We start from the raw sequence: 26,649 nt of genomic DNA, 5'->3' as shown, positions 1-26,649 counted from the left end.
ACTGTCCGGCTCAAGAATATTGATGTACAGAATTACTGATTAACTTTGCTCTTACTTTGTGTCTCTCAGGGAGGTAAAATTCCTATTCGGTGGACAGCACCGGAGGCTATTGCCTACAGGAAGTTTACATCAGCCAGTGATGCTTGGAGTTATGGCATTGTGCTCTGGGAGGTGATGTCATATGGGGAACGGCCATACTGGGAGATGTCCAATCAGGATGTAAGTACTACCAAGTTGCCAAGTTAACTTCCTTTAGCAGGGACATCTGTGTGGCGCTCCCACCACTGCAACGGTGCTGCCAGCTTGGCACATTTGACAAGTTTCACTCATGGGAAGTAAGTGAAGGCACCAGCATCTCCCACTGTTTAGACTTATGGCACATAAGAGGGAAACAAGGGAATGTAGTTTCACAGATGCAGTAGGGCACTGTTGACATTCCTGACAGAAAATATTGTTAGCTCTAATAAGTCTATTAATGTTAGAACAGTAGTGTTAGGTGCTGAGGGTGTATTTGAGTGTGCTTTGAAAAGACCTAAAAGGGCTTGGTGCAGTTTATACATTCAGAACTAGCAGCTTCATTTAATTTAATTAGGATCCTCATTGAAGCGTAAACTTTTTTCACTAGTGTCCATGATTCTGAATATATCTAATCTTTTGCTTCTCCAATCTTGTATTTTCCTTAATACATCAAGGTAATAAAAGCTGTAGATGAGGGTTACCGCCTCCCCCCACCCATGGACTGCCCAGCTACCCTCTACCAACTGATGCTGGACTGCTGGCAGAAGGAGAGGAACAACCGGCCCAAGTTTGAACAGATAGTCAGCATCCTGGATAAACTCATCCGCAACCCTGGTAGCCTCAAAATCACAGGCCAACACCACATCCAGGTAAACCTGTGGCTACTGTAACTGTGTATTTTTTCCCCTCTGGTGTTCAGCGTTTTTCCACTGCACAAACGATACAGCCATCCTTACTGTTTCCAGTTTCAGTGTACCAGACTAACAGACACCTGGCTCCAGGAAACCTGAAACTAGAGATAGTTTGCATTATGCCTTTCACACACAGCATTATGGATTATTGCAGGTGATAGTGCTTTCTGCTCTGTTATCATAATGCAGTGGGATAGTAATGACTGTTGCAGTTTTAATTTCCATGAATGGTGCACAATTCCTAATTATTAATGTAATGATCACCAAAAAGACAAAGAGATACAGAAGGATATTAGATTTACATTTCTCTCTCTCTTGGTACACGCCTGTTTGTTTTTGGAGCCAGGCAGTACAGGAGCTTGACATAAACATTGCCTTCCTGCTTCCTGTGTTTGCAGGGTGTTATGTGAAAATTAGCCCTACTTATCACCACCCTCCTCCCCTTCTGTTTACCTTAAACAGTTTCAATGAATATTTATCTTTTTTGTGCTGTCTGATGACATATTCCTCCCTACTTTTTAGTTTATTTTTCCCCTCCTTTTTTCCCCTCCCTTGCACTTCTGTCCTTTGTTGGGACCACCATTCTTTCCCAGGGGGCCACAGGGAACCAGGGCAGCCCATGTACAGTTGTCAATTCTGGGCAGGGAGGGGGGCAGGCGCTGGGTCTGCAGCAGGCGGCCACGGTATTATGGAGACGTCAAAGCTCATAACATTGACTAATGATTTCTTAAGAAAGTGAAAATAGGTCCCTTGGAGTTTGCATGTAATTTTCCTGATTGGCTTTTAACACTGGGTGAGCACAGGCTGGCCAGCAGAGGCGGCTGTAGTGATTTATGAGAACGGTGTGTGTTTGTGTGTATCTTCATATGTGTGTGTGGTGGCGGCATTTGCGCAGCGGGAGCAGCTGCACTCAGCTCCACACAGCTCATTTGTCTCAGGGCTGTCCTGGCTGGTTAATAGAGCACCCCCTCCTCCACAAAGCCACGACCAAAGCCTGAGACCAAAGTAGAGCATCTGGAGACTTTGGGGGTGGGACCTGGTCAGAGTTTAGTGTCCCTGCATGTGGATGAAGAAGGACTGGAGTCAGTGGGCCAAGGTTGGCTGTTGGAGACTAATTATGAGGCCAATAGGAGTCAAGTCAGGGGTTAGGGGCCACTGTCTAACCAATGGCTTTACAAGGTGTCTAAAACAGCTGAAATTACAGGTTATCCGGTTTTCAAACTGAAAAAAAGGATCACCATGCTTTGAACAAAAAAGACATGGTGATGGTTGTATGCACAGTACTAACATTCAACTTATACTCATGCCAACTAGTACTTATCCTACATATATGTAAGTCAACATTATTGTCTAGTGGTCAATAATGTTGTTGATTTGGGATGTTTACATAATTTAAAATGAATGATGACAATCCTCTGTGATTGTCTAACAACAAATCTAATTTATAATATTACTCCTCCTTGTACTTCATTTTCAGACAGTCTCTGTCCAGAGAATAAAGGTCTGTAGTTCATTTTCAGTAGTTAGGGCTGGGCTGGAAATGACGTTGGAGCTGAAATAAGAGCTTACCAGTTCCCCGGTGAAGGGCTTGGGGAAAAAGTAACAGGGACTGGGGCCGGGGCCATGGCTGCAGATGGAACTGAGCTGAGATCTATGTTGGTGTGTGTCTTGGCCTGTAAGGTAAGGTTGAGGCTGGGAATGGAAATAAGTTTTCTGTTGGTGAAGGGAAACGAGTTAAGGGTACTAAAGAACACAGACATTTATGCAAAGATATGAGGATATAAAAAGGCATGTAGAAGGGAAACATCATCCATCAGCTGAGTAATTCAAAAATGTCAAAATGTATGCGCTGAATAAGTTTGGCAGCATATATTCAAATAAACCTCACTTTACACAGTCAAAAACTCTCTTTAACACCACAGTGAAACTCTGGATAGGAATATAAATTAAGCATTCAGATTAAGAATCATGCATTCTTGACTGGAATCAAATTCAGAATGTCACACTTGAATCAATTTAGGTTAATAGCTTTCCTCAGACCACCTGAGTAGTATTGATTAAAACTACATCATATTCATCACATCCAGCAGAGGCAGACAATATCTAATGGCCACGTATCAAAATTTCAATTAAAAGGGCTGACATTGGCCCTGTGTATTGGTCTAACCTCTCCCAGGGACACCCAGGGAATTGTCCCAGTAACACAGTGAGAGGTGAAGTCCTCCCACACTGTCCTACCCACATGTATCTATTCATGCTCTACTCCTCATTCACCTCGCTCCTCCCTTGAGAGCTCAAAAAACATGAGACTACACAGCCATGGTTATTTAGAGGTCAAAAGAATGAAAGATTGAGCAAAAGAGGGGAAGGGAAATGAAAACGAGAGGGGGGGTGGACTTTATTCTCTCTCTGTTGTATTTATACTTCCTTCTGTTCGGGCGTGTGTTTTCTGCAATGCTATATGGTGTTAGGTCCACGAGGGGATTTGAAACCCCCTTCTGCCGTCAGACAGATGATTTCTTTTCTCTTTATTTTCCCCTCTATCACATCCCTCTGTTTCTCTGTTTCCTCTCCAATCATCTTGTCTCTTGAGCCACCGTGAGATGTTGCTGAAAATGTAACAACAAAGGAAACAAAGAAAACGATAAGGGAGGGGTAACAAGGTCATTTGCAGTTTACCTCTCGGAGGAAACAGGAGAGGGGGAAAGAAAGCAGAGGATAAAGGGGGAGAGGAGATCAGAGAAGAAAAAAAGAGAAGGGTACAGGAGAAGAGAGGATCAATAATCCTGGAAAAAAGCTGAACATTCTTATCCCAACAGCCCAAAAGTTAAAATCTTAGACATTTTGGATATAAATACATTTTTGCCCCAACTTGTTTTCACAGGAAACAGATATCAGAAAAAGTCAGTCACAACCCTCACAATCATTCCTTTACACTACATATAAAATAGTTTAGCATTTTTTTTCTCATTAAACAATTTCTACTGTCCTCTCAGGGAGATTTACACACTTCCATCTTTTCCGCTCATGTATGCTGCCCCCTTTTCCCCTCCTTTTCCTACAAACCAGTCTCTCCAGGGGGTCCTGGGGGCCCCTCAGCATTTTGACAGGCCTCTGATCTGGCAGGAAAAGACTCAATCATTGTAACAACACCCACTCCACCACCTCAAATGCATCTTTTTTCCTCCCCCACTCTTTTTTCTTTTTTTTCTGTGTCTATTTGAGATGTCATCTCACTTCTTGGCTTAGTGTGGTAATTGTTGCTCGTTGGAAGCTTGATGATTTTCTATTTTAACATTCCTTTGATTGTATTTTGCTTCTATAAATCAAAATATACAGTATCAGTATGAACAGAGAAAATTTCTAGTCTATCAGTGCAATAAGACTCATCACATCTCCAATCCCACTCCACCTGTGAAATAAGATGATCATCAATTAAAAATGGATAAAAGGAAAAAGCCACCCCATGGGAGTAACAGTAAGGAACTACATATTTATCTTTAATTTAAATTAAATATTTTACACACTTTTCTTTTAAAAATTAAATAAACATTCCAAATATTTGGAAAAATAATACAAAATATTTGAGTCAAAGTTTTTTCACCTACTCTATGGAATTACACATCCCTAATTCCCTAAATGTATCCTAACCTTGGGTAATATTTCCCAGATTTTATACAAACACAAACACACACAGTGGCTCCAAACCTCCCTGCCAATCCAAATCAGTCAGGCAGAGCTGGACTTCCTGGTATTCTAACCAACTTATTTACAAGCCTATGAATAGTATTCCCAAAGGGAGAACAACCCTTTTTTCTGTCCTGTCCAGTCCCGCCCTGTTCACAAGGCTCTATTCCCTAGTGTGCGTGTGTGTGTGTGTGTGTGTGTGTGTGTGTGTGTGTGTGTGTGTGTGTGTGTGTGTGTTTGTGTGTTAGTACCATTCTTGATGCAGGTGTCTTTGTCTAAACTGCAAGACAGGTGCAGGCTGTCCTTATAAAAAAAGTGCCTTTGCAACCCAGTTTTAAATGCCACTCACATATTCAGCAATAAACACACAAGGTGATCTAACCTACCCATTATCTGGGTATTGTATAATTGATCTTTGTGTTTTGAGTTCCAGTTTGACCTAATGTGCTTTGACCTAGTTTTCCATTTCCTGCCTTGGTGTGATCAGTTTTCACAACAAAAGAAGGAACCACATTTGCAAGAATGTGACATCAGAGATTAGACACATAGTGTAATTTTCTGTATGTTCTGTATATTTTGTATGACTCTTGTTTTGCTCTTGTTTTTCTTTGTTTTTCTTTCTTCATGATTACACTTCTCCCTTTTAATTTTATCTTAATTTATATTTGATGATGGTTGGTATGCTGCTGCTGTAACAAAGCAATTTCCTGTCAGGGATCAATAAAGTATTATCATTATTATTATTATTATTAGAAAAAGAAAAATGCTTTCTTTGTCATCAGCTTCTCATACACTCACCAGCTCTAATATTCCTCTCTTGCTCTGTCTGTCTACCTCTCTCGTCCTTCCTCTTCCCCCGTCTTCGGCAAACATCAATCAGACCCAGTCAGTACAGTGCCTGCAGCCTTTCCTTCACCCTCTACTGTTGACTGAACACTCTAAAGCCCAACGCAGTGCATTTAATTTGATTTGATTCAATTGAAACCATCAAGTCTAATCAAATCTAATGTTGCATTTTTCTGCATGGTACATGTACTGCGGGAAACAATAATGAAATTAGACAGAAATCTTGTTCTTGAATATGTTAAAAATATGATGGAAATGTTTTGTTCTCAAAGCCCAAAGGCACTGTGCATGTTTACTGTATGCAACAGACATTTAAGGCCAGTCTGTGTGTGTGTGTGCCTGAGAGTGTGCAAGTATGCACCCAATGTATGTTAAAATACATAAACTATTCTTTAAAATATAAGTAAATGTGATTACTCCCAAAATGAAAATGAATGAATGTCACAGTATCTTAACTTTCACTGCTATGTTCTTTACCAAATTAAATGTTTATCAAGTGCAGTTCAGAGGCAAAACCTGCTAGCCATTTCAGGCAGACAACCCAAGTTGCACTACAACACATAGTCTGCCTAGAGTGTGTCAGAGCACCCCTTTGCAATAATGCTCTGTACACTCTTTTGTTTTGCCAGTAATTCTGCTGCACTAGTCACTGTAAATAGTCCTGCCAACACTGCTGCTACTGGTGTTGGTGCTGCTCACATAGCATTTCTACTGTCCATTTCATAGCATAGGCCCTGTTTCCATCCCTTATGTTCACCCACAGGCTCTGAGACACGCTGTGGTGGTCATTCTTTTTGTCACTCCCCATTCTCCTATGTGTTGTCTTTGTGTATTCTTAAGAGGGGACAAGGTTACTGTCTAGACACTAAGTAAAAACTCTGAAACTCTGTATACTCTTGATTCATATAGTTGTAGCTATGTCTCCCCTCCAAAAGTTGTGGTTGACTGAAAAACAGATGGCAGCTGCAGTAGCAATAAGATTAGACTGTCAGCTGGCGATTATGGTGGTGCTAATAGCCCTGTGTTTTTACTACATGACAATGTTACAGGACATTACTCAAATAAATTAGTTTCTTCCTTAAGTATTAATTCATCTTACCCCCACCCCGCTCTCCTCTCAGGCCAGCCAACTTGTTGTTGGACAGGAGTAGTTCAGAGGTTCCCCCGATGGGGACAATGGGTGAGTGGATGGATGGAATGAGGACCTTGCCCTGCAAGGAGGCCTTCTCTGGGGTCAGCTACAGCTCCTGCGACACGCTGGCCAAGACCTCCACAGAGTAAGACAACAACACGCGCAGACACACACATTAGGTTTCTCTGCCTATTCATGTCACCAGTGTTTACAGGGCCCCAGTACCCGTGGCAAAGCCCAGGAATTGGTCTCTTGATGAAGAACACACACACACATACTCTTGTTCTCAGTAAGTAAAGAAAGCTATAGAGCCATTACCAAAAGTGTCCAGATGAGACTCATGGTAACTCATAATGACAGGCCTTTAGCCACACTCTCAGTGTTGCAAGTATGACCACAGAGGGAGAAGGTGAGAGCATGAAAAGAAAGAGAGATAAATAGAGAAACAGAAAACAGAAAGGAGGGGGGGGGCCTCCATGAGGGAACAAGAGGATTGATGGTGGGAACGAGAGGCGAGATTTGACAAGAGAAAAGAGAGAGGAGAGAGACCCCTGAATGAAAAAAATCAGGGCATAGCTGTCAAATAGCTATGCAAAGATATGGGAGTCTCCATACTGCTGAACATTATAATGCAAATATCAAGGATACAACTTACCTGCAGTCACATTTTTTTTGTAGTATATGTAATGCCACCCAGATTTTTTTTTTCTTACATAATAAGAAGAGTTGTTACAGATATTGAACACATCTGCAAAGGATCCATTGTCTGTATTTGATTAGTTAATTTGTTCCATACAACATCTGCATGGTTAATATTTCCATGGTTATGTTCAGGCAACTCTGGTTTCCTAAACATAACAATGCGATTGAGGTTTTTGGGGAAATGTTGAAGTCAACACTGATTTTAAGCACGAGATGAGGCATGTTCACACATCCTGTACGAGAGGTAAGCGTATACATTTCTGTAGCATGAGAAAAGTTTGGTGGGAAATTTTTATTGATGCAGGATATTTGTGACAACGTAGGGTTTAGTGAAGAAGTGTCCCCCAGTAGAGAAGAGATTGTACCAGAGACAGAGATATGTCTGGCCCTGCTAACAGGATCCTCAAACTGACAAAAGATTCTGAGATAGTAGATATAGTTCTGGCCAAAACCCTGTACTGACAGGCTTAAAAGAATTCTGAATCCCATACTTTTTGTCGTTTTCTTTTTTTGTCAGTGGAATGTTCTCTCTTTCTTCCTGCCTCTCTTGCTCTGTTGGCCTGCTGCTGGTTTAATTGATGTGGAATGTGACCGGGTAAATAATTGGACATTTCTAATCATTGTGATCAAAGCAGCCATTTGCTGTGGCGATGGCGGTGGCTGGGACAGTTGGAGAGTGGTGGCCAGTGCTGCAGACTGCTGTCTATAACCTCCCAAACCAGCAGTCATTAACACAGTCAGCAGAACGTGTGAGAAAGAAGCAACATGTAACGCGTGTCCTTTTAAATAATGATGAATTGTGTAGTTCATGTCAGTACAGTAGTTGTGAAGTAGTGGCACTCAAAAATGTTATGTAGGAGGGAGAATATTATAATATAATAAATGGTGCTTTATATCAAAGACACTGAAGGAACACGAGACAAAGTGCAGCTTTGCATGCTTATTGCTTTGGAATTTCTCTGTTAGAGGTAGAGCACAAAAGGATTTTTTTTTTTTTTGGTCCAGACATTTCTCATGTAATTTGATTAAGGAATACCAATGAAAAGTTCTCTTCAGTCAACATGTTACAAAACAAAAAAGCTTACACTGCAGAATAGCGGGAAATCCACATTAGGTATTGACAAAATACATCACAGATAAAGTGCAGTGGAGTAACCTCATACTGAAGAAATCATATTGGTCTACAGTGCTTTTTTCTGTAGGTTGGTTGCTAAATTGGATCATTGCAGTATTAATCCACTGAAGGCTGAGACTAAGGCATCCAAGGCTAGCTCAGCTACAAGGCTAACAGCCTTGGCTGAGACTATACATTGCTCAATATAGATTGCTCTATTGATTTGTACAGTCTTAATCTAGTCCTTGATATTCAGCACAAGGCTTGGCAATGCTCTGACCTCTGAGGAACAGTAATCATACTTGGCTGCAGTGTGCTGACTCATCTGCTGGAGTAATTGAAGTTGTTTTTCAAGAGAGGATAGAATAGACTGACTGGGAAATACCCCATCATTTTGACTATTTTCTTCATCTGGACAGGGTGCACGCAAAGTTCATTTCAGGTATTTACTTGATTAAATGATGAACTCAACCTAATCTGCTGGACAAAGGGAATAAGTCTGAAATGACAAAATACTGACAATGTCTTGCACAGATAAATGCTGTAGTACAGTGACTTTGAATGCCATCACCTCATTAAATGGCTGTTATCAGTTGTCATCACTCCTATAAATATGTTTCAGAAGGTGCAAACTGCATCTACCAGTAGTCCAGAAGGTGCATATCATCACCCCTGTAGGTCATCTATCCAAGCAGCTTATTACAACCCTTATTTATGCTCGCAGCCATAGTAATTGTGAAAAGAGCAAAAATCAAGTGACGGTGAAGTCAGCTGACTTTCAAATGGCAAACTGCTATTCATCTCTCATTTACTAAGTAGTTATTTTAACCTAAACCTTCATCTGTCCCTAAACCTAACTAAGTAGGTTTTCCTCTTAAATGTTAGTCACTGGAATGATGACGATGAAGGTCCGGCACATAATAACAATCCACTGAGCTTACTAAGAGGCGGAGTAGGGCCCTACTAACCCACAAGTTTATGCTTCCAGTGACAACTGATAACAGCAATTTGATGGGGTTGTAAACCCCCGAATCTATACGAAGGCTTTGTGCTTCTCTTCAAATCAGTGCAGATTCATCAACCATCTCACTTCTCACTGCAGACTGCAAATACATTGTCATACCCTGACCTTATCCAGCATACACTTTCAGCAACTCAAAAAAGTGACACCACAAATGAGACAATTACTTGTGCCCATGTGTATTTGTAAGTTGATACAGTGGTATTGTTCTGTTCATGAAACACTGTTTTAGTCCAGGGTTTACCGTTAACTAAACTGGTGGCAAAGAAAAACAAAAAAACAACAGAGTTATTGCTGTGGGATGAGGGGAATTGTTGAGTCAACAATGTGACACACTGTAGAAAGAAACTCTCAACTGCTAGCTGTTCATGTGATGGTGTGGTTCTGATTTGTATCGTACTCATGTATTTCATGTTGTAGTCTTTTCTTGAGATGTTATTTCACCATCAGTCTCTGTTGATGATGATTCAGATGCCTTTTACACACCTTTTACAAAATGCATTTACACTCATCGCTACTCTTGTCAAACAGCTCTAAGGCACAACAGAGATAATTTATTTTGTGTCAATGTTTTCAAATGTAGCTATAATGCTATAAATGTCACTTAAAATGAGGCAAGAACAGTGCGTTGCATGCTTTATAAGAAGAACATCAGAGTTAAAGAGCATCTTTAATGTATATGACCTCTAGTTCATCTCCCTATTAAATTATGTTGCATTGCACTGATAACACTGTTGTCTTATCAGTTGATGCTGTGGTGTGTCTTATTTTGTTTGCTTTTCAAATGTCATTGCATTTTCAGGCATCCTGTGGGTTTCCTTTCTGGTTCTACTCAGAAGTTTAAAGAAGACATGATTTAAAGATTTTAAATTATTAAAAGGCTAAGTAAATGATCACCAACACAGAAGTATCTGTTGTCTATGTAGACAATAATTTATGCTTTTGAGTTTTTTTATTATTATTATTATTTTTTTTTATTATTATTTTTTTGTCCTATATAATTTGTCAGATTGTCTGCTTTTTTTGCTGAGGACCGTCCACTAAGACCAATAAATATGGGATTTTGTGTATATTTTGAAATTTTGCTGCCATGTTCACAAACACAAGAGTTAGTGTCCATGGCACCTTTATTATAAGTTATGAGTATCTCCCTTCCTGACTGTGACAGAAATGTTATTTTACACTATACAGGCAAAACCATATGATTTAGTCTGATTTGTTTTGACTAAAAATGTGCTTTAGACACCATCCTAGGGAAAAGACATTTTGATGATATCCAGTTTAATGTGTTAATGTTGCTGGGCCTGGCTATGTCTCAGTAGAGTGGTTCTGACGGAGGTCCATGTCACACCCGCCACTTGCCCAGAATGGGAGCCATCCATGGGGATCACCACTCTCTAACGCCCAGCTCCTCTCCGCCTCCTCAGGCTCTGGATGGTGGGTGGAGGATGAGGGCCTAGACCCCACACCTGGGAGCAGTAACCAGCCTCCAGAACCACTGACTGGGCTTTCACTTGTCTGACTTGTAAAGGGATTGTTAATATTTACTCACAACTAAATAGCAATGTTTCCATGCCACTGGAATGTTACAAATCTTAATATTTCATGCTTCCAAAAGTCAAAAGAATTTGGAATATTTGGAAGTTTTCTGATATACAAACTAACATGACACAGTATACCAGTATTCATGATATTAATCATATTAGCATTGTTAATGTCTGGAGGGAAAGTGAGCTATGTCTCTCTGGCATACTGATGTTGTTTGTTAGAGAAACAAAAGGAAAAAAAAAAGGCTCCTTTAGTTTGGCTATTGTAAACTTCAGGGTAATACACAATATTTAAAGCAAACATTTAAAGCATTACTTGATTTAAGTTAACAATCCCTTTATATTGTAACGCAAAGTGAAGCAAAGTCTGTGATTTTCTGGGTGGTCAGGATGTTTTAATTGTCTGCTGTTTTGGCTGCTCTGGCAAACTAAATCCTCTGCTTGCAAATAATAAAGACTGATGTGATATTTTGTAATAACACATAAAGTATCTCAAAGGCTAAATGTGTTTGATGTAGAAAATGCCACCACTCCAGCTGCAACTCCACTGCTTCTACTAATGCAATACCATTGTTATTAGATGGGCAAAAGAGATGAGTCTTGATATGTGCTTTGACTTCTTATGTACTGTAATATCAACAATGCTGTGTGTATTGCTCAGTGTATACTTTACATTTTAAGGTTGTTGTAACTATGTTTCAATTGGGGCTTGATATTTTAATTAAGCTGACTAACTGTGTTTATTTGATGTGTATAATACATAACACGTGTGAAACTGACACTGTAGCTCTAAATCATTTAAACTAGTCTTACAAACAAATGGTCTTTTCTTACACTTCAATGCATGTACAGTAACTAATTGTTAAAAACTATTAACATGTTAACAGACACCTGAATTGGAGTGTTATATCCTACACAGGATCCAGTGCTGCTCCTCTCCACATAGTTATACCTACCCTGTCAAAGAAATTTTGTTCAGTGCAGGAAACTAGGTCTTTTCTACCACTGTGGCCCTTGCATGCCATTGTTTCCTCCACTGACAGGGTCATAATAGCAGCTGTCAGTGTAACCCCACAGGCCCTCCTCCCTGTTTATTAGTGATGGAGAGTGGAGGCAGTACCCCTCCTCACACATGCACACACCTCCCTCAGAAATGTGGCAGTCCAGTGGCCTGCTGGGAAATGTAGTCCTTTGTGAATGACAGCTGCATGGGAAAGTGAAGGGAGCAGCACTGGGAGCACGTCATTAAATGCTATGTGGGTGTCACATCCTCCATCACTAATACACACTTTGAATCTTTTTCCCTCCCTGTCTTTCCCCATGTCATATCTTTCTCTCTCTCCCTCTTCTGGCGGTGTGTCATTTCCAACCCTCTCCCCCTTTTTCTCTCGCTTTCTCCCTCTCTCTTTCCTTCACAAACCAGGGATCTGAAAAAGGTTGGAGTGACTATCGTAGGACCGCAAAAGAAGATCGTGAGCAGCCTCAAAGCCCTAGATTCCCACACCAAGAATGGCCCAGTACCTGTTTAAAAAGTGAACCTGTCTTTCCGTCTGTGTTAACAGACTGTGGTTGCTAATCGCACTCTAACACAGTGGCTGCGTATCCAAACTAGAAACGGATGGAAATGGAGGAGAAATATATGATTCAGATGAGGGCTTTCATTGTTTCGTTGAAAGACGATACCAAGTCCTGACAGAGAAACAGGAAGTGTTCAGTGGAGATCTGCCAGCTAGTTAACTGGCTGACTCTTCAACCCTCCATCCCTCCATGCCCAAGTTGAGATGCCTTACAGACTAATAGGAGGGGAGAGAGAGCAGAGGAGAGCCAGGAAGGTCGGTGAGACCTGGTCAGGGATTCAAACTGGGACTGGACTGGGATACAGGGCAAGGACTGGACTAACATAAAAGCTGGAGCTCTCCAGTATTGGCTTAGCTGGATAGCATAGCCTTCCCCTTACTGCTAAAAAGGGGACGGGCATGCTCACAGTCTCCTCCCACCAGCCTGTGGAACGAGGCAGTGAAATGGCTGAGATGCCTTGTGTAGATGAGCATGGCAGACAACAGCAGCTCACCTGGATGTGGACCCTTCCTTGACTAAAGAAGTCTGAGACGTGAGATTTTCTTGTAACTACCTACATTTACTATCTCCATCCATGAGAGAGCTGAGCTGGTATGGACACACCTAGACAATAATCGAGCCATTTTACTCCGTAGCTCTAACCTATAGCATTTGCATTCAGTAGACTTGTCACTTAAAAGCAATAATTATGATAATCAGTTAAATAGTTTCATCATATGGAAGCCATGAGTCTGTCACATGTATAATGTATCGAACGCTGTGCTTTGAAGGTACAGGGGCCATAACACACTTCACACACAGAATTTTCTTTATGGCGACATCTATGTTCTATGTGCTTATGAGCGGATATTGTACAGTTTTAGTGCTGTTCCCCCCAACCCAATGCCCTTTGTGTGAAATCTCAGGATGTATATGTTCTTCATTCTATTTTCTCTAACAAGGGGAAACAGACAGAGAAATGGAGCAGAGCCAGGAATTGAGAGCGCAGGTCAACAAAGACGGGTGCAAGAAAAGAGGGAAGCTGCAAAAGAGAAATTGATAAGAGAGAAGAGAGACCTTAAAGAAGATGAAGCAGTGTCACCCAGGCCATCTGCTTCGGAATGGTGTTGTGTTGTGGAAGTGTTTAAAACTAGATGTGAGTTTGTACTTGAGTTTCTTCTTCCAGTTAAGACAGGTTAGCATCATCAACGCCACACAACACCAGGTGTAATTTAATTTTCCAAGGGTGAGATACATTCTCTGTTCAGTCAGTTAGATCACACTGCTTCTCTGCAAGTGCTGTAAACCCATAATCAGTTTGCTTTGGTCTGAACCATAACTTATTAACAAAAGCCGCATTGGATCTGTCATTTTCTTCTTTGATTGGAAATTAGTTGGTAAAAAAAAAAAGACTTTGCTGTAGTTTAAAATTAGCTCTTGATCTATAAATCCAGGTGTGTAAATGCAAAAAGTAGAGTGCCTCCTGTAGTTGTATGTAGAGTTGGTTCATGGTATGATCACCAAGTGAAAAGCTCCAGTTTCAATTTGTTTTCAACAAAGTCTTGGTCTTTTTTTTCCTGTTTTCATAGGGGTAGGGAATTTACCATCATTGCCCTAAACTAGCAAAGGTATAGAAATATCCTGAAAGAGTTGCAACACTTTTAATAGATAATTGCTTTCTGAGATAGTATCCTAATATATCATATATCCAGGATGGGATTTCCTAAAGGCACCTTAGAATTTAGATGATCTCTGTACAATACAAAGTACATACTTAAAGATGCTAGTCTCCTGTTTTGATGTCACCCACCCAGTCCCTCAGTGCAACACATACCCAGTATTTCTAAACTGGCACTTTGGTACTTTGTGCTGTTGGATGGGTAGTATTTAACCATGAGAATGCTATCTTTGAGCTTGTTCTAAGCACTTAGTACACAGTATTTGAGCACTTTGAATGGAGATGTTATTGCCTTGGCTATAGACTAAGCTTACCTAATGGACAGGGGTGATGTTGGTGCTTTTGGGAAACCCAGCCCTGTGCAGTGTATCAGTCAGTCCTCTGTTACTTGGTCTACCTGTGGATGCTGCTGTTGCTGCTATGTGTCCTAATTAGCATGTACATAATGTAAACCATCATAATGATAGCAACTAGCACTACAGATCCCGCTATATGTACTTGGCCATCCCTCTTTGTAAAAATGTTTGTATGTATAAAAGAAGAAATTAAAAAAAAATTGTGCAACACTTTTAATTAAAAAAGAGACAAAAATCATCTGTATTATATTTTATCTTATTTTGAATTATAATTGCCAGCTTTGTTTGTTTTTTTCTACAATAAAAAGGCAATTATGGTTACATTATTATTTATTTGTTAACATTATACAGCGCGATGTTGATGTCTTTTTTGTAGCATACAGTAAATTATGTGTCAGTACTATCTGTGTTTTGGTTTAGACTTACTTTATAAACCTGGGACATCTGAGAGAGCAATACTGTTATGCATCCAATATCCAGTTCCCTCATTTTCTGTCTCAAGACTGACCCATGTGTCTGTGTGCGAGTTTACGTGTGCAAATGTAGATGGCCTTGTCTACTAATGTAAAATGATTTGTAGTGGAAACATTTATATTTTTATAATAAATATTCGCAAAATATTTTCCAAAAAAATGGATGATGCTAGACCTGCTCCTGTGTTTTTATTTTATCACCTGATGATGTCACAGACCAACACATACTGTTGGCTTTTCTTTTGACTATAAGCATATTCCCATATGTTTAAAATATCAGAAAGGAAGTCACACTCATAACTCAGATGTCATCTTTTTTTATTTTACATTCCATAGATCAATCTTTTGGCACATCTTGCCTTCATCAGGATAAAAACCAACAGGTGTTTCAAATCAGTTCACAGGACAACAGAGGAGTCCATAAAGAGGTTATTCATAGCCAAGAAGTGTCTTCACCATCAAAATCCACACAATACAAACAAGAGAAAAAATAAATAAATGTAATATAATAGTTTATGTAGAAAAAAATAGCTATTAGTTTATATTCAAATTGAACAATAAATCTAGAGGGAAATTTAAATACATGACAAAAGTCATGTAACTTGACCAGTGTTTTTAATGGATGGCTTTGACAGATTTAATGAAAAAGGCCTCATGAAAAATACTTAATGAATAAGGCTTTCATACATCACTTTCATACTTAACACAAATGGAAGTTTACAATTTGACAAAATGTATTTTATTTCGATTTTGGCAGCCTGGGACTTCCGTACAGCTTTAACCTCCTCTCTTCGTTGTCTACCCATGAGCAAGAATGAGAGTAGGTGTGCATATTCCTTCAGTTCTTAATTTTGCCATGCTTAACCAAGTGTTTTTTGTAACCTAAACATAAGCAAACTTTAACCATAGTTTATTTCCCAAAGCCATGATCTTTTTCTAACTGTTACCATAATCATACCCATAATGCTATGTATGCCCAATGCAACATAACTAACTTTTAAAGTGTTGGTATTGAATGTTTAAAAATATTATCAGTTAATTTGGGGTTTTACATCCAACATCAGTGTTCTGTCTGGATACAGGATTGTCACAGGACACCTTCTGCACTACCTTTCACTCTACGTGCATATACTAGATCTATTACTTTTGCCCACAAACCTTCCCACATCTGTTAACCAGCTTCCAACGTAACCACCTCAGCCTCTGTTTCTAATCCATTCCACCAAGCTGTCGGCTTCTCATTCCCTCAGCCACATCTAATAAAGCATTTTGTTTCCGATCATGCATGGTTAGAGCCGATTTGTTGTATGATTTTAATGTGGAAGATCTGCTTTTCCTCTCTCCTTGCTGACTGGGAGGAGATGAGATGTGTCAGTGAGGGGAAAGAGTGATGGTCGCTCTGCTCAATGTTGAAAGGCTGACACTATCCAGATGTTCCAAGGCAGATGTGCACAGAGAGAAAACAGGACATTGCCCTCCCCTAAGTCAGGAAACAATGAACACAGTATGCTTGACAACGCCACCAATTTGGTCTTATTTTTATCTATAAAACCTCCACAGTCCTGAAACCACTGGGGTGATGGGAAAGACAGAGGGAGGGCGGAAGTGGGGGCGGTAAATGGAGCGAAAGTTGTGGGGAGATGAAACCGTAGAGAGGAGGGTAGAGGGCAGGTGTGCCTGAAGTGCAAAGCCTGTGTCAGTTCTGTCCAAGAAGATAAGAACTTTGTGAACAATGGTGTACAATAATGCACTAATGCAGGAGAAGATTAACCATTCATCATCCAGCTTGGCAGCGTGCTGGTGAAATGTGCTCCCCTAGCTGCTGTATGTTCCACTTGGAGAGTAATGATAATGAGAAAACAAAGTCTTGATGTATAAAATTAATTTCCCACTTTGAACAGCAGTAATATGCAATTATTAAAAACAGCTCTTTTTCCAGATTTTTGACAACCACCACTGTTTCTGTATGGGCGTGGATGCCACAAAATCCATCACAGACATTTTTGGCACTGTTGTCTTCAACTTGGATTCTGTTGATCCATAGTTTGTGTATTTGAATTTTAGTCTGTCCTTGCGTTTGTCTTCATTTTATATCAACAGTAAATAAAATTTTCATTAGCTTCCACCAAAGAACTGTAAGAATGTATCCAACTGTAGTCAGCTTTTGGAAGACACTTTTTATTTTCTGCTGTCTCTATTTTCAAAAGCATGTTTAACCACTTAAATACAGCTGATAGAAATGCACCTGATGGACCATTGCCCATATCCTCTCCTCCCCATGTAGTGATATCTCCTCCCTTTGATGCCTGTTCTGTGGCCACATCTCTATATCCCCTCTCTCTCTCTTCCCTTCTCAGTTCGTGCTAAAGGAAAAAAAAAAGGCCTCCAGCTGATTTGAAGGGCCTGACGCCATGTTGCAAACTCATAATGCTCTGTTCAGCCCTACGCCTGTGGTCTGTTGTGAAGATGTTATCCTCATAAGCCTGGTTACTGGGTTCATAGTTCATCAACAAAAGACTGAGATGTCATGTGTTAATTATCTTTGTTGCACACCATGTTTATCTGTCTGCAGTAGTATGTGGAAGAATTGTACAGTGTTGTACAGAATGTGCATGAATAAATACACATAAGGCAAAGCAGTGCTTACAATAGGAGGACATAAGAGGTTACATGTACACATGTTCATTGCAGGGAGCTCTAAGCTGTCACAATAGTGCTGGCTAAAAATCAATTTTTACTGGTATTTATATATGAATCAGTTGTGAGCATATGGTGCAGGAAATAGCCATATACTCACACTCTTCAGTCTGACATAAAAAAATATTTTGCCTTCTCCAACCCCCTCGACTTTTATATGTTACTTAACTAACTGGCAGCCACATAAATGGAAGTATCACAACTATAAAGTGTTACAAACTCACTTGTGTGCTGTGTGAGGAACTGACTTGTAGTGAAAGTTGTGCCTGACTGACAGTAGGCTAGGCGCTTGTGCTTATTAGCCTGTGGAAATTACTCCTGAAATACTCAAAACACCCAGTGCATTTAGAGGTCTATACACAGTATACATAGAGGGAAAGCCACACATTTCAGCACTATGTCAGATAATGTCTCTACCACACATGTACACATACAAAGATAGATGGATGTTAGTTGTTGGCTTTGTACCGTCTGTACTCTCTATGGAACCTAAGCACACACTAAGTCTTCAATCATTTTATTACCAAAGTAACATTCAGTGTTATCATCACAGCGCACACACATTCACAGGTCCCAGGACTGCAAGTGCTCAGACCACTTCTGTCAGTTTAACAAATGATGCCATCACAAAGGGGGAGTGAGGCTAACATTGCTGCCTCCTCACCAGTGGTGGTCTGGTGAAGAGACAAATACAGAGTTAGTCTTTTTGAGTGGAAAGAACAGGTTTGATCAAGACCCTAGATAAATCACTGTCACCCAGGCATCTCAGGTGAAATGAACTTGCAAAGAAGCCTGTGTCACTGCTGTGATTGTGCTTGGCTAAAGTTCATTAGAAGGTTGGGTCTTTTAGGGTCTTTTCATGTTAACAGTAGTTTAACAGAGTATCTGTGTGTGTGTGTGTGTGTGTGTGTGTCTTTTTAGTTTGTTTTATTCAGTTTCTTCTAAGTAGTGGGTTCACAGTAGCAATTTCACATGTTGGATTGGTTTTCTAAAAGTTTGATCCATGTGGGCACACAGCAACACAAATATCTTACACAGTTGCATGTGCTTTGAAGCTAAACAAGACAAGCAAAACATGTGTTTTCAACCTTGAGTCTGTTTGGGCAACATCCCATCCTATCTAATCAAGACATTACCGTATTTTCCCAAATTAGTTTTCGTTTCAAACACTTGGACTGTTGATACAAGCATGGGAAATCCTTAAAAAAAGAAAAAAGAAAGAAACAGAGAAAGCCTGAACTTCATGGCAATCAATGTGCTGGATATAGTATGTTGGAGTACCCAGTCATATTTTTTAATCATATTTATTGTGGATTAAACACATTGATACAGCAAGTTTCAAACACTTTGGCCATACAAGAAGACAAATATAGGTTTAATGCTTTATTCAGTGTATCCAGTGTTAGTAAATTTGATTGCATACTTAACTTTAAATTTAATCAAAGTGACCTCTAGAAAGTTGTCATTTCATTATAGGTTGCTACAAATCCTTTAAAAAAAACTTAGTCTGGAGCACAGCCCAGAACACTATTTGAAGATAAGAATGACTATAATAATACCTGAAGAGGCAGTGCTATTACCACTCTGTCTTTTAATGTTAATGGATAAAGCGAGGCTATAGAGCTGCTGGTGCTGCCTGCTGTTGACACCATCGTCCATACCATGGAGAATTGATTTTCCATGAAAGCTGAGTGATGTGGAGGGACTGTTGGCCCTCTGATGTCAGCACTCTGTCATCTCTCTCTCCCTCTTTCTCTCTCTACATCATCTCTGTCACTCTCCATTCTCTTTTCTTTCTCTTCCCACTCCTTTTCTTCCTCACTTTCTTTTCAGTTCTTTATCTTTTCCTTGCACTTCACCTCTTTGCCCTCTGTCCGCACTTTTTAGCTCCTGCTCTTCTTTTCTCACCCTCTCTCATCCTCTCGTCTCGCTGCTTTGCTCCTCAAGTCAATTCCGCTTCTTAGGCATCACATATGTAGTATTCATTAAGATCATTTTCAAGTCATTAAGAGCTTATTAGTATTAATTAAACATGAGCAAATAGACATCTCTTGCTCTCTTTCTCCCCTCTTGTTTCTTTCTCCTATAGCAGCAGACAGGATAATTACATGATGAGATCATGATGCCAAATGAGAGCCCGATTTCCAGTGCTGACACACACTTTGCATCATTCACATGAATTTCACACAATTGAGTGTGATAATCTTTATTTTGGAACAACACTGCATTTGTTTACTTCCTATCCAGCCCTAACAGATTCTGTAAAGGTATGATAGGATTTGGAGGTAAATTAGGAAAATAGAGCACGCAATTCTACAGACCTTCTCCTGTTTATTGTCTCTTGCATTTCTCAACAAATATACGAAAACAGGAAAAGGCCTACTCTGTGTGCACTGACACACATACACTAATGGCAATAGGAAACAGGTCTAACATTTGCTGTTGGACTGAAACATCAGCATTTGGGATTTTCTACCTAATAATGATATAGTGTGATCAAGCCAAAAAATCTTGATATTATTATTTTTTTCTTCCTGATAGCATATAGTATACCACAATTGGGTAAATATATGCAAAATCACATATGAAACACACAAATCAATGTTTAATGCAATGAGTTTAACGACCCTCTTGAGAATGACTTGATTCACATCTATGTATATTATTTAATATGGTAGGTCATAGGTAGATCGACTTTCACCTATGTGAAACTCGTTGTGGTCTTCTGAAAACTTAAATAGCTCTCATTATTCTCTACCCATTTCTTTCCCCAACACTCAGTGACTTTGTTCTTATTTGTATTTTACCTTTATTTGCTGTATCTCATTTCCATTTTGTGTTGGAAAAAAACACACTTCCTCAAACAGGCCTTTTAAGTTCTAATCTTATCTTGCTGACATTGTTCTGATCGCCTTCTCCCAGCTTACACTATGATTTGCTTTGGTTTTGTTATTTAATGAAACTTTTTCCTGACACATGCACACACACTTTCACACACTCAAAGTCACTTTATATGTGTCATTCCTCCTCCTCCTCCTCCTCTCTCTCTTTCTCTGTCTTTCTCTCTCTCTCTCTCTCTTACATCCTCTCCATTGCCCTATCTTTCCATCCACATATTAAAGTCATATATCACCAGGATCAAACCCAGTGTGTCAGAGCCAGTGACAAGCTGATTTACTGGTGGGTTTCCTCTGTGTCTGTGAGTTTTATGATTGGGGTCGAGGGCCATGGGCACAGGGATACATTTCTGACAAGGTCTATCTTTGACTACTGGTGTTTCTAGCACTTTTCATGCCTTCTCTCTCAGCTTGACCTCTGTGAATTGCAAGGCCACATGTTAATGCCACTTTTGACTTAAACAGCTGAATTCTAGAAGACGTTGCAGCCAGCACTCAGTAGGTGCTGCAGTGGTTGGGGAGTGGCCGTGTTTATTCTCGAGTGGGCTGTTGGGTTTTTGTGAAAAAGTCTGCACCACTTTTTGGTTACAGTGGCCACCATCAACAAAAAGTTTCTTAAAGTTGAATTTTCAATTCAGGTCAAACCAATTCAAAATTCTAATACCATAAAGGCACATATTATTTTAAAAAGCAGAAGTCAAAAATGAAACTGTATTTATGAGTCCATACACAAAGGTGAACTGACCATTTCTTTTACTATGCCTGCTCACAAGTCTAATGGCTTTTGGAGTAAAACCAAACTTCCTTCTATTTGTTTTACATGCTTAACTTAGTCCTAGACGACACATGAGGAGTCTTACATGCCTTGTTCAGTTTTAAGCTGTGCAAGGGATTATTGTACACAGCATCAAACTCAAACAGGCATATAAGATCATCAGTGACCCCACACCAGTGATCTCATGTGATCTAATCCTGAGTTTTGCACTGATCCCCGGTTTCTTCTTCTCAAGCTGAAGACTTTACGACGACATGACTCTGAGTACAGTGTGCAAAAATTCTTGTTTTCTGAGTGCTGCAGATGGAGCTGCTGTGTGGGTAGCTCTTCCCAGAACAATCATAAGTTAATCCATACCCACTCTAGAAGGACGCAGGCCAGGAACCATGACATAAGCAGTGAACACAACACCAGATCTGTGCTTCCACACATAAGACAGAGCACCGGGCAACTGGGACAAAACACAGTGAAAACAACAAATGACACAGGCCAATGTACTGCTGAGACCATAAGGCATACATGCATGAATGCTTCCACATAGTGCATAAAGCAAGACTTCTATCTCTCTCAAATTTTCTGTCTCCATTTTTCTCTCTGCCCCCCCTTTGTTCCTCTTTCCTCTTGTGTGTTTCCATGTCAGCAGAGGAGACATGACAAGTTCTTTCCGGCCTTTCCCCCAAGTATTCCAGTTCAGATTTTACCACAGTCCGTCTGTCAGCCAGCCAACCAGTCAGTCAGTCATACCACACTAGTCCTGCAGGAATGTAGAGGAAGAGTCCAGCACCGGGTTAGTCCTTTCATCGTCAGTCATTTCATTTGCAACTTGATCACGCTGAAGAAGAGAATGTGGAAAAATACATAGAAATGTAATGGCATAGTAAATGTGTTCTGTTGAAAAGCCATAAATGTTACGTGGTTCACATATGTGTAATATGTTTATAGTCAAAATGTATAATTTGGTGCTTTTGAGCGTGGATCATATTCCCTTTAAGATCAAAATTATACAGAATACTTGCAATGTAGTTGCTGAATGAACTGTGTAAGTCTATGTCTTAGGGCTCTGCAGTAATGTTCCTCCTTTGTTCCTTCTCATATACACACATAAGGAAAGTTAAGCTATTTATTTTTGTGTTAATTCTGCCTGACATTTACAATTACTGCTGTGTTGGGTTGCAGCAGGGCCTGCTTTAATGGGGCTGTTGACTGTCAAACTTGGTTATGTCTCTTTAGATCTCAGCCCTCCTTTCATGGGGACCTTATTGTTTGTGTGTGCATGTGTAAGGGTGTGCAGAGGCAGAAGGTACTGTGTGTGTGTGAGTGGAAATCCTTGCACACATGTGCCTTTATTGTATATTTCAAAATTAACATGCAGTGCTGAGCATGGCAAAGCTCAGTTGGCATGCACTGGACATTTTTGTGGGACTTTTTCTGCTCATGTCAACATGTGCACCTGTGTACATCTAGAAAGACTTTTGCAGGCCCACTGAGGGCCTTCAGGAACCGGATAGATCTTATTGCTACAATGAGAAATGATAAAACCTTTCCACTTCCGATGATTGTCCTAAGAGGGAAAACGACATTAACAAGCCAGGCTGTATCGGCTGGGTTTTCATGCTCTCTGATTTTGACTTCCTCTCCAGTTACAGCCGTCCAAACAGTTCAGGGAAGTGGCTGCTGTAATTCACTAACGACATGAACAGTTAGCAGGGGACAGATAGACAGACAGACTCGTGGGGACTGTCAGACATGTCAGTATTGATTTGGTAAGATGACACTTTGTCCAAATGGAGGCATTATGTTGTTAATGCAATATTATAGAGGGCCACTGGAGGAACGAACCTAACATTTAGGGGCAATAAAAGCCTTTCTGCTTTATTGATCACATGACTGACTACATGTATACTTATATACATACTGTCTGTATGGGAGTATTACACATTACACATTAAAGTCATGAAATGTGTGTGTGTGAGAGAGAGAGAGAGAGATGTAGATATAGATGTAGATATAGATAGATATATTACTGTGGTACCATTGCTTTGATTAACATTTAAATATAATTGCACTTTTACATTAACTGTGACATCCAAAGATCATGTGAAAACTGAGATAAAAGTAATGATAATAAAATAATAAAGAAGAGTGTGATGAATGAAGTTGAAAAACAAGTGTAAACACACAGTTTAACATTAAACATATGCCAGATATAAACATATGCCAAAGTTGTGAGATGTGTGAAATAAAATAGCATTTTACACATACACATACAAAAAGTGAAATGAGTGAAATATATGACAAAACAGAATCAAATGAGAGCATAAACAAACTACACAGGATACAAACAGTATGCTTTATTTCAAAGAGCGACTGAGAGCGAGCCAGAAAAAGTTTAAGTAAGGGAGTGAGAGAACAGTATGAAGGAATAAATGCAAGACAAATGTTAGATGTTGACAAAATCTTAAATTTCAGCTCGGACCACAACTTGGCAAACTGAAACGCAGACACAGACAGACACACTCATACAGACAGACAGACAGACAGACACACACACACACACACACACACACACACACACACACACACAGGGCACCTTGCCTACTTTCCCTTATAACAGAGGTATGGCTATCAAAGCCCTTGTAATGATGTGATGGTCCGCTAGCGCCTCAGCCTCTTTGGATGGAAAATGTGAGGAAAGATCCTAGTAAAGGTCTAGTTTGATCAAATACAATCCACACAAACCTTCCAAATCCCCCCTTCCTTCCCCCAGCTCCCCTCTGAAAATCAAGGTGGAGAGATTGGGAGGAATATTTTCATTGTATTAAGCAGCTTCATTAGGATACCCTGGTCCTCGTCAAGCTTGTAAGCTCTAAGAGCAGCATACCTAAAGGGATGATCACTTCATCCCACTTGGAAAGTCCTTCTTCCTCCCTCATTCCTTGTCCAGAGAATATGACTGTTTTCAAACTGACACCATGGAAATGGAATAATAACGTCAGTGTATGAGGAATGTGAGGGAAGGTGGACAGTGTGAGTAAAGGTCAAGGATATTAAGGCCGGGTCCTGCACTCTGTGTCAGGAGGATGCATGGAAATGCTTTTCACTAAAATAAGGAAGGCTCTTTAGTTTGGTCTTTGTTTACATGACCAAAAAATTGAAGTTGAAAGTTGAAAACACCAAATTTGAATGACCTGTAGTAACATGTAATGTTAACACACTGAGGGATAACCAAGCACACGGTAGCAAGATGACCATGGTAGCAAGTTCTCCACAATAAATCCATGGGGATAACCCACATTGTATCCAGCTTCACCAGCTTACTTGTTCAGAAATACCTACACATAAAAGATTCTATTTTTTGAACAGATTTAAAATTGCATCTTTTTCCAACCAGATGTTCTTTGATTGGGGGATAGAACTTCAGCTATCTTACTGAACCATTTTATCAGAGCATACTTTTCAGTGTATGATTTGTTTTAGTACCATACAATTGCTTTTACTCATTTAAAACCACTTTTGGGTAAAGTATATTGAAATGATCTTTATTCACAATTACCACTTTTAGTTCAAGAAAACTGGACAATTGTTAAGACAGTTACTGCTTTATAAATCGGCTACTGACTAACCATCTCTTTTTCTTTTTCTTTTTCTTCTTCTTTTGTTTTTCAAGGTGGACATCTTGAATCTAAAGATAGATATATAGAAGATACAAAGTGTCAACACACGTAGTACACTACACATACACAATATGGTTTCCTACATTACAGTCACTCTTTACACAGTTGAATTGTGATCATCTAAATAGAACTTGTCCCAGGAAATCGGACCTGGCCCTTTATTTACACTCGACATATTTCAAGCCGTTTCAGTCGTCTCACCTCTAGAGCTTGGAAATCTCATCTGACAGCCTGGATCCCTATCTGGGTGAGATCAGAAACTAGTCATCAGAGCCGAGACCATCTGTTTACACCAAGACAAGCCACAGAGCTCTGACTCAGGGTTACCCAACACCGCCAGACGAGGCAGCTGACTCCCAGTGAAAAAGCAGGCCTTGTGGGGTAGCAGCCCCAGCTCCTCATAACCGTTCTGATCTGTGATAGTCTAAACAATAGGAATGGAGTGGAGTGCTGGGGAAGAGATTTTTATGTATAAGGTTAAACTGACATATTGAGCTGCCAAAATCAGATCTCACTCAGTCAGTATTTTCCATATATTTTATGGTGTATATGATGCAGTTTGGACAAATATTTCCCGTATTCAAAAAAAAAAAAAGGGAGTGTATATATTCATATTTGTTTGTTTAAAAAAATACAGTTTTCTCAGACTGTCTCAGACTATTTCTATTTATTTCCGCTGTCACTTTTATGGTTATTTGATCCATTACCATTTCTGCTTCTGCATGTGTTTTATTTTATTTTTTGTCCCCATGACAGGAGTACAAGGGCAGAAAGCTGAGAATAAATCAAGAATCCATGGGTTTGTGGGTACAGAAAATTATGTGTAGCTTTAGTAAAATTTTGTGTGCATGTGCATTTGTGTCTCTTTATTGTTGTAAGAGGGTGTGTAGAACACCCACTAGGAAAACTCTTACTGCTATGATATTGTAAGCTGTGTTCAACTCAGCTGGAAATATCGTCACAGTCAAACATTTATGTCTGGTAGAAAGAGTTATTGTTCTCTTTGTTGTTGGGTCTCACCCAAAGGTGCTTCAGGAAATTCTGGAAATCAAGTTAAGTCACAAAGAAAGATGTTGTTCGAGAGTATTATATGAGAGGTTTCTTTTTTTCTTTGCTATAGTCTAGGCACCAGCAAATAACAGGGTCTCTTTCTCACTTGACACATTTTAAATCAAATTTAAAGCAGTTCACCAAAATTGGCACTCTTAAATGGACTGCTCTTTATTTGTGCTTATCTCTGATCAGATTTTATTGTTGTGAGATGAAAATATGTATTTTTTACACTGAATGGACTGCAGCAAGACAATTTTTAAGTAATGGCCAGCTAATAGCTTCAAAAGATACTATGTGCAATTTATTTGTTGGTTTTTAAGAAGTATATTACTATTGGTCATTAATATAGACACTGACATTGAAATAATTAACTGAATATACATGACACATTAAATATGTCTTCTCCAAATTCTACAGCTCAGTAATGTTTATTAGCTTGTTGAGTTGCACATGCTGACAAAGCCAAAAACAACTTGTTTAAAAAGTTATGTTAAATTGTGTTTAACAAATG

The 26,649-nt window shown here is 39.7% G+C and overlaps 1 protein-coding gene across 1 annotated transcript in view; it reads left to right on the top strand.

The window, feature by feature from the left end:
- epha3 (eph receptor A3) overlaps window positions 1-13,648 on the top strand; it is a 92,852-nt gene extending 79,204 nt beyond the window's left edge. The window contains 5 exon segments of the mRNA XM_018701660.2: window positions 70-219; window positions 693-869; window positions 871-887; window positions 6,584-6,739; window positions 12,402-13,648. Of these exon segments, the coding sequence (XP_018557176.1) occupies window positions 70-219; window positions 693-869; window positions 871-887; window positions 6,584-6,739; window positions 12,402-12,507 (606 nt within the window). The 3' untranslated portion in view covers window positions 12,508-13,648.
- Window positions 13,649-26,649: the final 13,001 nt, after the last annotated feature.

This window comes from Lates calcarifer, linkage group LG1 (genome assembly GCF_001640805.2).
Source record: "Lates calcarifer isolate ASB-BC8 linkage group LG1, TLL_Latcal_v3, whole genome shotgun sequence".
Classification (NCBI taxonomy): Eukaryota; Metazoa; Chordata; class Actinopteri; family Centropomidae; genus Lates; species Lates calcarifer.
This window is presented reverse-complemented; position numbering and strand designations above follow the sequence as displayed.